Source organism: Balaenoptera borealis, assembly GCF_965194805.1.
Source record: "Balaenoptera borealis genome assembly, chromosome: 12".
Classification (NCBI taxonomy): domain Eukaryota; kingdom Metazoa; phylum Chordata; class Mammalia; order Artiodactyla; family Balaenopteridae; genus Balaenoptera; species Balaenoptera borealis.
The window spans coordinates 71,598,092-71,613,738 of record NC_138869.1 but is presented as its reverse complement, the minus strand read 5'-3'; the positions used below and the strand labels follow the sequence as shown (position 1 = coordinate 71,613,738).

General features: G+C 52.5%; 1 protein-coding gene across 5 annotated transcripts in view; it reads left to right on the top strand.

Annotated features, from left to right (window-relative positions):
• CPNE5 (copine 5) overlaps nt 1–15,647 on the top strand; it is a 99,383-nt gene that overhangs the window by 64,601 nt on the left and 19,135 nt on the right. For 4 of the 5 annotated variants that reach the window (XM_082346699.1, XM_082346697.1, XM_082346696.1 and 1 more), the window contains 3 exons: nt 7,119–7,160; nt 9,205–9,280; nt 12,880–12,933. In XM_082346699.1, the coding sequence (XP_082202825.1) occupies nt 7,119–7,160; nt 9,205–9,280; nt 12,880–12,933 (172 nt within the window). Of the gene's footprint in view, nt 1–7,118; nt 7,161–9,204; nt 9,281–12,879; nt 12,934–15,647 lie in introns of those variants that run through there. The other variant, XM_082346700.1, reaches the window with a different exon arrangement.

Genomic DNA, 15,647 nt, shown 5'->3' with positions numbered 1-15,647 from the left:
ATAGATACCGGATACCTAGTTTCCAATCCTGGCTCTGTGACGAGAAAAGCACTCTCAACCTGGGCAAACTTTGACCTGTCTGAGCCTCAGTTTCCTTATCTGTAAACTGGGTACTTAAACATCCACCTACCTTGTAGGGCTGCTTTGAAGCTCACAACCTACATGCTAAGGCTCTGGTATGCATAAAATACCGTTCAGCATTTCATCCACAAACGTTTATTGATGCCCTACTATGTGACAGGCACTGCACTAGATGCTGGGAAGTCAGGAGGAAACAAAACACACAGTCTTCACCCTTCACCCAACCTCTTGGAGTTCACATGCTAGTGGGGGAGGCAGACATTAATCCAATAATTGCACAAAGAAACATAATTACAAATTGTGGCAAGTGCAGGGGGGAGAGGGGACACGTAGGATGGGAGCTGTAACACGGTATTGGTCTGTGTTAAGTCACAAGAACCCAGCCTGGTTTCCTGGTGGTTGCTATAGCAGGGGGGCGAGCTGGCAGGGGCTTGTCGGGCAGGGCTGTCCAGGCAGCCCTGAGGAAGCTGGGCCTCTGCTGGCCACTCCGACAGGAGCCCTAGGGTGTCAGAACAGATACCTCAGGACATCCTGGCTGGGGCCTTGGCATGGGCTCCCTGGCACTCTGTTCACAGTGGCTACTGTCAGGGTATGTGCGGTGGGGTGAGGGGACAGGCATGAGCAGACGGATGGCCTCCAGGCACCCCTGTCTCCCTCCCTATTAGGATGCTGACCCAGGAGATGAAGTGGCTTCTTTTCCTGCCTCTCGGCTGGGACAGAAAAGCCAGTCTGTTCCATAGGTGGTCATTGAGCACCTACGATGTGCTCAGCACTGCGCCTCCAGCTGTGCGGCATTCAAGGGAATGTAGCCGCATTTCCGTCTTCAGGGGGCTTACAGGGAGCTCAGATGTGCACACGTATATTTTAGATAGCTAAATAGTTGTGCAAAATGAGACTGGAAACAAAAATAGGCACTTCAGCCAAACAAACCGCTGTTCCGTGTCTGGCCAGGTCCTGGGGCTTCTGGAGTGGTGGGGAATGGGAGGGGTTGAAGCAATAGGGTCTAAAGGAGGCTCAGGGCAGGGTGGAAGGTTAGGGGGGCGGCGTCAGTTCCTGGGGACAAGGGATGTAGGAAAAATGGTTGGGATAGAGAGGAAGGGAGGGGAAATTCAAGGTTGGGGGATGGGAGAACATGGCAGCTCCAGTCTCATAGGGGTGGAAGGAATTGGGATTTCTGACCACACTGCCTAGAGGTTTCGGGGGGTGTACAGCTGACCCCCCACAACCCGCATCCCAGGGAAGGCCTCCTAGGGCCTCAGAATCCAGCCTTGTCAGAGGCAGTAAGGAGGGCAGCCCAGCTCAGAGGCCAGGGCTCTCCATTCAGCCATGGGAGGAGGTGCGGGTGCGGGGGTGTGGGGGGGGAAGGTGCAGGCTTTGCGGAAAGCCCAGGTGGGCTCCCATCCCCCTCCCAGGCTGAACCCTGGACTGGCTTCTCTCCAGGATGGCTGGGCAGCTTGGGCCCTCCTCCAAAGCCAGGGACAGATGAACTGTGATGTGACTGACAGTGGTGCTAATGGAGGTGTCAGGTGTGTCACATTGGCCTGGTGAGTGAGCAGGCCTGCCCCCTGCTGAGCCCTAGGGTCACCCACATACCCAACAGCCACTCAGGAGGTGCAGGCATTTGGGAGGCCCCCGTAGGGCAGGAGAGGGTGGGCCTTGTTCAGGAAAACAAGGCCGCTTTCCTCTACTTCTGAGGCACCTCTTGAAGCCTCACAGTACACATTGGGTTTAATCCAGCAGCCCTGTCTTCCAAGCCAGCCAGGCACCAGACACCGTGTTGGGTGCTGTGGGCACAGTGAGCTCTCAGACCCAAGTCTTCTGAGGTTGCTCCCAGGCTAAGGTTGGAGACATGGGTCATAATAATAACAGGAAAGGCTCCTGTGGCACTTCGGAGGTAATTGATGTATGTGAACTAATTTAATCCTCCCAACAATTAGTACCTCTTCTGAAAAAGGTACAAATACTATCCACATCTCGTAGGTAAGGAAACTGAGGCCCAGAGAGGTTAAGTAACTCACCCAGGGTTTTACTGCCAGTAGCACCAGAATCTGGACCCAAGCAGGCTGGCTCTAGGATCTGTGTTCTTAAACTCCAGTGCTCTGCTGATGAATGGTCAAGGCGTGGGGTGAGTGGGGTGGGACACTTGGAGGACAGCTCTAGGAGAGTTTGCTCAGGGGCTTGAGCAGGTCTGCTTCGAGACAGGAGGTAGAAGGAAGACTCAAAAGGCCTTGACAGCTGCCTGGATATGGGAGTGAAAGAGACGTAGAGATTATTAGGGTTTGGAGTTTGGAGGATGAGAGACGATGGTACCACTGGTGGAAATGGGAAGTGTGACAGGGAGCCAGAGTGTGTGGCTATGGGACAGGTACAGTGGTGTTCTTCCCAGGAGAGAGGAGAACAGAGGTCTGGGAGTCCCCGGGAGGGGGGCTGGCAGAGGTCAGGAGTAGGGGGATGTCAGAGAGATAAGAGGGGACCAGGGGGAGGGCAGCCATAGTCAGGGAGTTGAGAGAAGAGAGTTCAAACAGAAATATCAACTACTATTGTGAAAAAGAGGGCCAGGGGATGAGAACCAGGGATCTGCTGAGAAAGGGCAGTTTTCTTGGAATGATGGGGATGGAAATGAATTAATCTTATTAAGCTTTACTGAGTCTTTAGGACATGGGCCAAATTGTGTCCTAATTGGTTTAAATACAGTATCTTATTTTGTGAGTTTAAATTTCACAATAACCCTAGAAGGTGGGTACTAGTGACATGCCCATTTCACAGATGGGGAAACAGAGGACCACAGATTATGTCACTTGCCAGGGCAAGGAGAAGGTGCATGTTCCTTCTCCAGAAGTCACTTCTGGGCTGGCCCTCTAATTTGGGGTTCCCCTGGTTTGGGGTCCCCCTGCCTTTACTGTGTTTCCAGTCCACACAAGAACAAACCCAAGTGACCCAGCTGAGCAGAACCTGAGTCAGAGGAAGTGGACTCAGGGTCAGAATTAGTCTAGCCCTCCAGTGGGGTGAAGTGGGGTGAAGGGTGATGAAGGCACTTCTCTTGCCTTCCCTGAAGTCCCCCTGCTCTGTCCTTGAATATTCTGCAACTTGAGGATTTGTCCCTGTTAAACCAAATTCCTCTGGGTTGGGCTGCTATCACTCACTCACACCTTCATGGTGAATAAGTAGGTTTTAAAAGGGTGTTAAGGGTACTGGGTCTTCACCTGGAGAGGGGAGAGGGTTCCCAGGAGCTGGGGGGCTGTCACATCACCCAAACTTCGGCCCCCTGGATTGAACCAGTTGCTTCTCCTTTGAACCCCACCACACACTGAACACCGGGAGGGGCTGGGCCCAATACCATGGCCTCAGTTAGGAGTGTCTTATCCCTGGTTCACACATGCACAAGCTGAACTCAGACACAGGAGCCACAGTCAGTGCAGTACAGCTGGGGGTGCACAGCACCTCTGCCGTCAAGCCTCACTGCCTGGGCCTGTGAGGCTCGATGCTCTTCTTCCTCCCAGCAGCTTCTCAGAGTAATGGACTGACTCAGTTAGTTTAGGGCGAACCCCTCAAGGCCCGTCAGCCCTCGGGACTTGTAAGCATCAGGGAAACATACCTTTTCCTGCCTGGGAGAGGGAGAGGCTCATTAGGAGCAGACCTGCAGCTCGGCTCAGAGGAGGCTACGGACAGAGCTGCTTGGTGTGCTGGGGGGGAAGCCTGGCGTCTTTGCCAGCATCCCCCATCCTTGCTGGCCTGCTGAGGCTCACACACCCCGCTCTGTCACTCCTGCCCCACGCGTTCAGAGACCCACAGGACACTGGCTCCCTGCCAAGAGGCCTGGTGCTGCTACTGACCAGCTGTGTCTGGCTTCTGCCACTGCCTTCCCCTGCCTCTGGGCACCTCCTTCTTCCCCAGTTCTGGAGATTTCGGTCTCCGAGCTAATTTGACTCCCTGCAGCCATCCCTGGAGCCTTGGCTGTGATTGCTACTGGGGTGAGTTGGCACAGGAATCTCATACTCAGTGGTCTCAACCTCAGCTGCAAGTTCAAATCCCCTGAGGAGCTTTTAACAATTCCCCTGCACAGGCTGCACCCCCAGACCAATTGATTCTGAATCTCTGGGGTGAGGCATCAGCATCAGGATTGCTAAAGCTCCCCGGAGGGTCCGATGTGTAACCAAGTTTGAAAACCAGTACTTTCATCTAGAGAGGTTAGCGGCTCTGGAAGCACATTAGAATCAGCCAGGGGACTTTTAAAAACTACCTGTGCCTGAGCCCTATCCAGACCAATTAAATCACGGCTTTTGGCAGTGAGATTTAAAAAAAATTCTCCCCAGTGATTTTTTTGGGTATCCAAGGCCGTGGCTATGACTGGGGTCCTCCTATAGCCTCTGAGCATGTGGCTGTCACTGATCTAGTCACCTGAGGGACTGGTGTTGGTGGTCCGAGGAGAGGCACTCTTTGCTGGGGTCCCTGAAGGTCCCCTGCAGAGCTGGAGGGCTCTGGGGAAGGACTGGGAGACTTCAGCATTGGGGGGGCAGGGTCCTGGCTCAGACCCGCACCAGCTGTGTGACCCTGGGCAAGTCACTGGGTGCCCTTAAGGCTCAGTTTTCCCATCTGAAAATGAGGGGCTGGAGGTCATCCCTCCAGAACATGCACAGCAGAACCACTTGGGAAGCCTTTCAACCTAGATTCCTGGGCCCGGTCCAGAGCTGCCAAGAACTGGACCTGGGGGTCTGTGTGTCTGAAAAGCTCCCTGGTGATCTGCCAGGTGGCCAGGCTAGGATGCCACCAAGGTCACTTTCAGCCTTGTCATTCCAGCAATTGGAAGTTGCAGAGCCCAGGTACCCAGGCTCAGGTGTCCCTGATTTAAGTAAATTCTATGTGAAAAACTATGCCAGGGCTTCCCTGGTGGTGCGGTGGTTGAGAATCCGCCTGCCAGTGCAGGGGACATGGGTTCGATCCCTGGTCTGGGAAGGTCCTGCATGCCACGGAGCACCTAAGCCTGTGCGCCACAACAACTGAGCCTGTGCTCTAGAGCCCGCGAGCCACAACTACTGAGCCCACGTGCCACAACTACTGAAGCCCATGTGCCTAGAGCCCGTGCTCTGCAACAGGAGAAGCCACTGCAATGAGAAGCCCACGCACTGCAATGAAGAGTAGCCCCCGCTCACCGCAACCAGAGAAAAGCCCACGCACAGCAATGAAGACCCAACTCAGCCAGAAACAATAAATAAATAAAATAAAATAATAAAATAAATTTATTTAAAAAAACAAAAAAAGGCAAAAAACAAACAAACAAAAAAAACTATCCCAGGTGTGGCCCAAATGCTAAAGTGGAGAGGAGGCTTTTTAAAAATTTTTTTAAATTTTTGTCTGTGTTGTGTCTCCCTTACGGTGCGTGGGCTTCTCATTGCGGTGGCTTCTCTTGTTGTAGAGCACAGGCTCTAGGCACGCAGGCTTCAGTAGTTGTGGCTTGCGGGCTCTAGAGCGCAGGCTCAACAGTTGGGGCGCACGGGCTTAGTTGCTCCACGGCATGTGGGATCTTCCCAGACCAGGGATCGAACCCGTGTCCCCTGCATTGGCAGATGGATTTCCAGCCACTGCGCCACCAGGGGAGCCCAGGAGGCATTTTTATAGAGATCCAACGCATGCCAGGCAGTTTTACCAACTTGTCTCCACAGCTATTCTGTAGGGCCGTTATTATCCCTACTTTAAAATGATTTTGTGGCTCAGAGAGGTTAAGTGACATCTCCAGGTCCCAGTGCAAAGGGCCCAGCATCCAAGTCCACACCCCAGCCACTTTCCACTCTTTCCAGATCACCAACCTACCTTTAGAGGCCTAGATTTTATTTTCTTTCTGTAATAATTCTCCTCAGAGAGACATAGTTTTTTGTTTTTCACAAAAATTTAAAGGATTTCTCTAAATGGTGGGCTTCTATGCCTGCCCCATTTTACATTTTGGTAACAAAAATCCAGTTGCTGCACAACATACTGGGCATCCCTTCATTTCCTGAGCAGTTTCTACCCTGATGCAGGAGAATCCGCATCCCACCCCCATGCCCCATGGAGGCTCATCTGAAGGGAGACAGCGCCTCCTTCTGGGGATTCTGGAACTCCAAGGCCGACTCCCTGCAGACTTGAGGAGATGGGCCGCGGCCATGGGCCAAATGATGAGATATTCATAGAACACAGGCCTGGGCAGCCGCCTCTGTGTGCCCCATTTAGAACTGAAGGCTGGAGACCCAGCTCCCCCATGCCTCTTCCACCTCCCCAGACCCTGACCCTGCAGAGGGACCCTGGCATCTGCCCCATCCCTGGGCATCCCTGGAGGACTGCTGGTACCAAGGGTTAACCTGCAACCCTCCACCTCCCTCCTCTGCCTCTGGTCTGCTAGCCTGTTGCCATAGAAACAGGCTAAAAATAAAATGGGCTCCCAAAGCCCAGCCCCAAGCTCAGAAGTCAAAACAAACTAATTAAAGCAGCCAGGCTAAAATGTGAAGATAATTACACCCTCACTCAGGAGCCAGTCTGGCATGGAAAAGCTCAGCAGGCCATCCTGAGTCAGGACCCCTGGGTCCATCCCTGACATGCGGGGTAGCTCCCCACCACTCAGACTCCTCGGACCCCAGGGTCCCACCAGGAGAGCCCACCCTGCTTAGGCCTTGGATCTAGGGAGCACCACCCTCACACTCTAACGGCCCCACCCCTGATAAACTGCAGTATGGCTTCATGCTGGGATCTGTGCCCCATCTGGGGTGGCCAAGGAGAAGGTGGGGTGAACTGAAGTCTGAGGCTGCTTTTCTACATCTTCCCTGAAATTCAGGGAAGTCCCAATGCAGCTTTGGAGCTGCCTCTGTCCTTAAGACCTTTAAAGGCGTCAAGATAGTTCCTTTGTCTCCTGGGCTGCTGCCTCTTCACCGAGGGCCCTCGGAGCCTGGTGGGGGTTCCTCCATCCCCTTTTGGCCCAGGAGCGTGAGAAGGCCACGCAGGTGGCCCCATTCTCAGGCCACGCAGGTGCTGGGTCAAGTCCATCCCACCATGGGCCCTTTGCCTTACAGGACCATCAAGGTGGAGGTATACGACTGGGATCGAGATGGCAGGTAAGCTGGCAGAAGGACAGAAGGTGAGCAGGGATGGGGACAGCCCCTGGGAGGAAGGTGGGTCTCGCCCTCTCATGGAGAGAGCTGTGCCCAGGTCCCCACCCATGGCAGCTTGGGGGGTAAGGGACCTGGGTTTTCCTGTGGAGGGACCACTGCCTCGGTGGCTCGTCTGTGCCCAGCTCCACTGAGGCACCAGAGGGCCTGTGTCCTGCAGGACATGGTGCAAGGAGTGTAAGAGGCCTCTTGTCCTCAAATAGCTGCCTAGCGGCCAGCCAGTGTCTAAAATCTCCCCACGTTTGGAAGAATGTAGGCTTTTCTGAAATGTGCATGTTCTAAGGTACAGGCAGATATTAGTGACCTCCTGAGCATTCATGACCGCGTTCTCTGTGTGAGGCTAAGCATCGTGTGGTGACTGAAGTGCAGAAGATGAGCTTGGCTCTCAGAGACTCCCTGAACTCTAGCAGGAGGCCCTTGACTCCTCAGAGGAGTTGTTTGTGGGGAGCAGGGCTGACGGAGTGGGATATGGGAAAGGTGAGCATATGAATGGACCCCGGAGCGGTAAGGCAGAGCCTGAGTAGGGCTGAGCCTAACCTTGGAGAGGCCAGGGGCTTCCTCTTCTGTGGATCTAAGTGCCCCCAAGGAGCCAGTTATCACAGGGAATTCATAGAAGGGGACCAGAACAGGCCTCTCACAACTTTAGTAGATCCCTCACCGGCTCCTGCTTGTCTGTTGAACCAAATCCAACCAAATCCAAGTATGTCATCCTTCCTGACTTTTGTGAGCCCTCCATCCTGTGGTGCTACCAGGGGTGTCATAGAGGGGCTTTAAGCCCTCTAATCTCCACTGGTGCCTATCAAGTCTGTGACATGGTTGGGGGATGCCGTGAAGGGCTGTGTAAGTACAGCTCTAAATTAGGCCGGAGCTCCTTTCAAGGAGCTCACCTGTCCAACACCTTCCTATAGAGAAATTCTAGTGCCAGCACTACTCTGCCAGCTCACTCTGTCCCGTCCTCTCTTTGCTTTAACCACATCACAGGCAAGTCAGCTTCAGGCTTCCACCCATGATTCACCTCATCATCTTACCCTGGAGTTCCCCATTAACTTTCCTTTACCAGGGAAGCTGGAGACAGCTACCAGATGCCATTGGGTCCCACCATCAGGGAGCTCATAGTCTGAATGCTGAGAGCTGTAAATATGTAGACAAAAGACAGTGTGGACTCAAGGTGGGGCAAGGCCCCAGGGGCACCTCCTGGGCATCACACTCCAGCAGGCATTCCCAGCCAGCACGTTAACCACTGCCCTCTATCAGGGAGAGTGGTGTCGAAAGGCAGCCGACCGAAGGGGAGATGGGAGTTCTGCTTTGTTCAAGGTTTTGCTGCACTTACCATCAACACACGCTTGTGGGGCAGAGATGCAGAAGGTGTAAACACTGCAGAAAACACCTCAAGCTGCCTGGACGGACCTAGAGCTAATTGTCTTTTCAAAAAATGTTATTGGAAAAATGTCAAGTACACACTTTAAGCCTATCACCTGAATCTAACAAGTGTTACATGTTGCCATAGTTGCCTTATCTATGTTTTGATGTAGTTTAAGTTACAGTTCATGGCATTTTTACCTCTAAATATCTCATTGGGAATGTCTAAAAAATAAGGGCATTTTTCTACATAACTACAAATGTCATTATTGCACCTGACACATTGAACAATAATTCTTGAATACCATCTAATATTCATTTCATGTTCAAATTTCCCCAGTTGTCCCCAAAATACATTCTATTGCTCGTTCGTTCAAATAAGAATCCAAGTATTAGAAGTGGGTCCTATTCTCCAGGACCCTGCTCTTTGCTGGGTGGCTGTTGGGTTTCTTGCTCCATGGGTGACACTGGACTCTTCCCAGGGGCCCACCCTCTCTACTGGTGTGTACCCCTGGGGCAGAGGCCCCGGGCAGAACTGGGAGCCAGGGGAAGGGACATGAGAGGCGGGGGGATGAGCAGAGGCAGCGCACAGCCTGGGCCTCGCGGTCTCAGCAGCAACTTTCCCTTGCAGCCATGACTTCATTGGGGAGTTCACCACCAGCTACCGGGAGCTGGCCCGTGGGCAGAGCCAATTCAACATCTATGAGGTGAGGCAGACACCTGAAGGCTGGGGTTTGCTCTGACTATATGTAGCTCCCAGTTGCTGAGGACTAACAGTGAGCCATGGCTGGGGTTTTTGCATGTTCTCCTGTGAGGTGGGTGTTATTGTCCCATTTCACACTTAAGGAGACTGAATCTCAGACAAGTGAGGGGACTTGACCAAAGCCCAGTAAGTGGCAGAATCAAGAGGCAAACAACCTAAGCTTATCTGACTCCAAATCATTGAGGTATAGTGTCCCCCCCGAGAGAGCTCTTCCAACAAGGCGGGGGAATAAAAGTGCAGGTGGGGCAGAAGGTGGGGAACAGTATCAGAAGGTTCCAGGCCCAAGACCTGAGGTCCTGAGTTCAAGTAGCCTTCTGCCTTTAATCAGAGCGGTCTCAGGGCCTGCAGAATATCTTCTCTTTTCTGGAAGGAAAGAGAGGAACAGGAATCAGGATACCTCCATCTAGACCAGAGAACCTTGGACAAGACACCCGATCTCTCTGGAGATAATATCGTCCGCCCTCCAAGGACACTTTCTACTGCTGAGCCTTTGCCTGTGTGTGTGCTCTCTCTCAGGATACCCTCCCACCTTCCACATCTAGCTCAGGTCCTACTCCTCTGGTGGCCTATTTTCTCCCACTTATGAACTTCATGGACAGCATAGTTCATGCCAGACCTACTGAACTGCAGATACTTATAACCCTAATTTACAGCCCAGGGTTCATATCATGACTCCACCATGTATTAGCCTTGCGACCCTGGCTGAGTTCTTGCCCCACTCTGTGCCATGCACACTGAGAATTAAATAAGTTACTAGAACACTGTCTGGCCACTAGTGAGCATTACGTCAGTGCTATCTCCTAGTTTCATCTGTTGAGCGCTTGGGTGCCAGCAAATTTACATTTCACAACCATCCTACGCTGGCTCTATCCTTACGTCACGCAGCTAGAGCTGGCTTTGCCTCCCATCTCTGAACCCTAATCCCTCCATGCATCCATTCTCTCAACCTGTATCTCTGTTCCGAGTGGGCAGGTCTTGTGTTCCAACTAGACTGAAGCTCCCCAAGGGCAGACAAAGTGACAGCCCTTCCTGTTGCCCTGGTCACATTGGCCTGGGCCCTCCTGGGCACACAGTAGGTGCTTATTATACATTCACACTGAATTCAATTGAACAAGGCTATTTGTGAGAATGGAACGTGGATGGATTTCTTTGAAAGAGCTCTGATCCTCACAGTTAATTGCTTCGCTTTTTGTAAGGACAAAGGACGGAGCTGTCTCTGTCCCCTCACCCAGGCAGAGAGAAGCAGGCTTCGTCTTTGGACTCTTTTAAGGAGATTTTTAGGGAAGTGAAGGGAAGGGGTCAGGTCTCTTGGAGTTTGATTCTAAGGATGCTTGACAGGCTCGGATGAGGCCACGATCTCTCAGGCTTCAGTGACTTGTTTTCTCAGTCATTGATCCCTGCCCCCTTGCAATCAATGAGAGAAACTGCAGCGCTGGTGAAAAGAAGTGCTGTCTTTACACATCAGAAACGCCATCAGGTAGAAAAGGAATTCAACTCTGGCAGCCCCGGGGCAGGCCTTGCACCATGGAGGGCATCCCTGGGAGGCCTGTTTGGGCTCAGGAAGGCCTTTCTAGAGTCAGAAGTGCCTGAAGAGAGAACAGGCTTCTGCCAGGAAAGACCCTCATCTCAGGCCCTGGCATCAGCCTGGGTGTCCAATGCATATGCCCAGCTGTCTTCTGGCCACTCCTTAGACTCAGCCTTCCCAAACTGAATGCACTGGCTAAAGTCCCTGCAGCCCTCCTCTCCCCGTGGCCAGCCAGCTCCTCCTCCTGTGTTGTCATCACAGTGGTCATGGCACCTGGGGAGGCATCCTTGACACCTCCTGCCCCTCATCCCACACCCAGTCCATGACTGAATCCTACTCCTCCTGCCACCTAAATATTCTGACATTTGTCCCCTTCATTCCCATCTACCCCCACTGTCACCGTCTCCCCTGTGTAGGGGCTTTGTGACAGCCACATAATGGCCTTTCCGCCTTCTCCCGTCCTCCACTCAGTAACCCAAATACTCCTCCAAAATTGTAATTGACCACATTGCTGCCCTGCTTAACACCCGACCGTGCATGTCACCCACTGCCTCTGCCTGGTTCGCACAGGGGAGGGGGGAGCCTCCACACCAGCTGAGATCCTAGAGGGCCCTTTACGTACAAGGTGAGTCCAAGCTCCTTCACACGGGTGCCATGCCCCAGTGACCTGCAGTCTATGTGCAACCGGGGGCGTGTGTAAGCAGCCATATACATCACAGCTCTAGGAGCCCCTAGGGTCTAGCCCTGTCCGCTTCCCTCTACCCATCCCCACTTTCAGCCCCATCACGCCATCTGAGGCTCTCTGAACCTCCATGCTGGCTCGGTCTCTGTGGCTTCATTTGTGCTGGTGCCTCCCTTGGGGCTCCCCTTGTTCTTCTTCACCTGGTGGGGCCTCCTGGGCCTTGGAGACTCCCTTTGATGTTCTTCCCTCAGGAAGCCTCCCCCTGCACACCCACTGTACCCCAAGGTCTGAAGTGAATGCCTCTCCTTGGTGCTCCTGCTCCACCCCCCCACCCCACTCCCATACCTATTACCTGTTTATCTTACTTCCTACCCCCTCAAAGACCACGATGTCCTCAGGAAGGGGGGCAATGTCTTACCACTGTATCCAGAGCCAGCACAGCTGCTGGTCCTGGGAGCCACTCAGTGCCCCCTTGCACAGGAGGGCAGACCCCACACCTGCCCTGGAGACCCTGGGGATGTGAGGAGAGGGAGAGGAGAAGGCTTGGAATTCCAGCTCAGGAGTTGGGAGGTTGCTAGGCTGGCCCCTAGGGGGTGCTGGTCCCCCATAAGGAGTTCGGGTGCAGCCGCTTAGGGCTGGAGAGGCTGGTACGGGGGGGAGGGGCTGTGTGCCGGGTTATGCATGAAACCTCAGAACAAACAGGATGCTTTCTCAGTGCCCACTTCACAGGAAGATCTGAGAACAAAACAGTGCTTTAATATTAAAACAGTTGTAATTAGAGAGTGGAAATGCGGAATACAGGCAAATTTAAAGATAACAGAGAAGACTTCAAAGAAATGTGCTTGTGGCCAGAGTTTCTGGCGACGCCCAGGCCCCCAGGAGTCCATGTTCATTCTCCTCCACTGGGAGGGCTACTTCGGAGTAACAGTTTGAGGTCTGGTAAATTCTAAAAGTTCCACACCCTCATAGAACAGGTAGGGAAACTGAGACGCAGTGTAGTCTTGGGGCTGCAGTGTGCCCTCATCTCAACAGGCTGCCTAGCAAGCTGTCGTCCCACGAATATGTCAGTGAGCGCCACGTCATCTGGGTGACTTTCATGCCTGTGCTGGCTCCAAGGTTGTTCTGGGCTTCTCGCCCCAGGCTCTCAGTTTCCACCTGCACAGCCTGCTAGCCTCCCACCTGCACTTCCCACCTGTGCCCGAAATCCAGTTCTTTCTTCCTTCTGTGTCTACCTAGTCACCCATGACTCCTCCCTCTCTCCTGCCTTCAGGGCCACGCACAGCCCTGACTGCTTGGAAACGCTCCTTCTTACCTGGTAACCGGTTTTTTTCTGCAGGTGGTAAACCCGAAAAAGAAAATGAAGAAAAAGAAATATGTGAATTCTGGCACAGTGAGTAGCCACCCCCTTTCTGCCATGGGTGTAGACATCCTGAGCCCGAGCTAGGTCTGGTGGCAGGAGTCATGTGTGTCTGTGTGTGCTCCTGCGGGGTGTGGGAACCAGACCTGGAGGGTTAGGGGTGGGGAGGGATGGGGCCGATGGAGGTAGACGTGTAGGAGACGCATCAGGCCCTGTGATACAGAACGAGAAATCCCAGAGAGAAACTACCATGGGGACTTCCTGTGGAAGGAAGAGGAAAAGGAGTCGCATTTATTGGGCCCTTACTCTGGGAAATTCCCCATTTGGCTGCTTTTCACAGGTTGTTTCCTTAAGAGGCAGACATTATCATCACCTCATCATGAAAGCGGAAACCAAGGCTGCAGGCAGGGAAGTGACTCAACCAAGGTCACAGAGCTAGAAGGTGGTAGACATGGCAGTGAGCACAACAATTAAATTCAGAGCTTGCAGCTGCTGTGGGCTGTACCCCTGGTTAACCATGACCATGCTGGGATTATACCGGCCCAGTGGCTTCTGGGGGCTGATCTTCAGGACATTCGTGCCTTTCTTCAACAAATATTTACTGTGTGCTACCATGTGCCAGGTGCCTTTCCAGGCACGAGGGATACAGCTGGGAACAAGACAGACCCAAATCCCTGCCCTCCTGGTGCTTATCGTCTAGTGGGGGGGAGACAGAACACGAATATACACACAAATACCTGTGTGTGTCAGGTGGTTGTGATTGCTGTGGGAAGAAGTAGGGTGAGGTAAATGGATAGGGAATGCGAGAGATGAAACTAGTATTTTATTTATAGTAGTCAAGGAAAGCTTCTCTGAGAAGGTGACATTTGAGCAGAGATTTAAAGAAGGTGAAGGAGCAAGTATTGAGGATATTGAGGAAAAAGAATTCTAGCTGTAGGGATCAGCATGTGCAAAGGCCCTGAGGTGGAGCCCACCAGTGCATTTATAGAACAAACCAGTGTCTTTGCAGTGCAAATGTACCCAAGTCTGTACCCTTCGTGTCCCTCCCACTCTAGAGGGCCACAGCCCCATCACCGAATACAGCCAAATGTAGCCATTTGAGTCAGGCCAACTGCAACTCCAGACTAGAAGAGGTCACAGACAGGGAACTCCAGCGTTCCTCCAAGGAACCTTATTTTCTCCATCTGTAAAATGGGGCTAATACATCATCCCTCCCCTGCTTAATGCACAGGGTGGCTGTGGCAGACACATGGGAGATGCAGGACTGTAAACTGTAAAGTGCTCTGCTCATTCAGAGGGGGCTGACCACTGCTTCTCTGATTGTAATTGTTTCACACGCAGGCTTGGAGTAATAGTTCCTTTGTCTGAAGCTGCAGTGTTTCTCAGTGGGGATGCTGTCGGTATTTGGGGAAGAATAATTCTTTGTCTCACAGGACTTCCCCATACATGGTGGGAGGCTTAGCACCCCTGGCCTCAGCCCATAGCTAGCAATAGAGCCCCAGTCATCATGAGACCCCAAAGCTCTCCCTCACATTCCCAAATACCCCTAGGAGAGGCAACACGTTCCCCAGCTAAGAAATATTAGATGTACAGCTAAAAAAAAAGGTTGAAAACCACTGATCTCATCCAGCTGTCTTACTTTAGAAATAAAGAGACTGAGGCCCAGAGAGGAGGTGTGATTTGTCTCAGGTCACACAGTGAGTTAGGGACAGAGCAGGACTGGGCTGAGGTCTCCTGACTTTCCCTTGCTCCAGTATTTCCCAATCTTTACCATACAAAAAATCACTCAGGGTCCAGGATGCTTATTAAAATACAGATGCCCAGGCCAGTTTCCTGGGGTTCCATTTTAGGAAAGCCAGGCTGGAGCCCAGGAATCTGTATTTGGTGCTTCTCATACCTTACTTACTATGTGCAGAGTCTCCTGGGGATCTTGTTAAAATGCCAAGAATCTGCATTTCTACTCAGCATCAAGGTGATTCTGATGCTGCTGTTCGGGGACCATACTTTGAGTACCAAGTCCCTGGGTCAATCCATATGGCCAGGCAAGTTAGGCAATTACTTCATCCCAGGGCCTGGAGCAGGGTTCAACCCTGGCTGCAGGTTAGACTCATGTGAGGAGCTAAAAAAAAAAAAAAAATCCAGGGCCAGAGCCCTGTCCCAGAAACCCTCATATTATTGGTTTGGGGTCCTCACTCCAGCTGCAAGATGTTTTAAAAGCTTCCCAGGGAGTCTAATGACCACAGTCAGAGTAGAGGCCACTGTCATAGTCCATTCCTAGAGAAAGGAGACTTTGTCCATCCAGGTGCCTAACACTGTAACCACAGCGAGTGGGGGTCTCCCAGGCCCAGCTCAGTACTCACAGACCCTCCCATTATTCGGGCTAATGGCTCGTCCCCTTTGTCAAGCAGAGGCACTACCTGGCCTCCCACTGAGTTGATAAAGATGACTGAATCTGTACCAGTAGGGGCCGCCCCAAATCCTAGAGTGGAGTTGTCTGACACAGGTAAAAGGTTCCCCGCCCCAATCTTCCCTCCTTTAATTGATATTAGCTGCCAACCTTTTCACTTGTCTCCACCATCCTAAATCATTTTCATAACGAGCTGCCAGGTAGCTACCTGTCTTTGGAAAGCTGATGCCAGAGAGCTGCCAGGGGCATAGATCAAGAGACCTCTGCTTGGGAGAGGGGGCTCCAGGTGCTCAGTTACCTCCAGGGAAAGGACAGGCTGCTTAGCAGGAGGGTCTTGTGT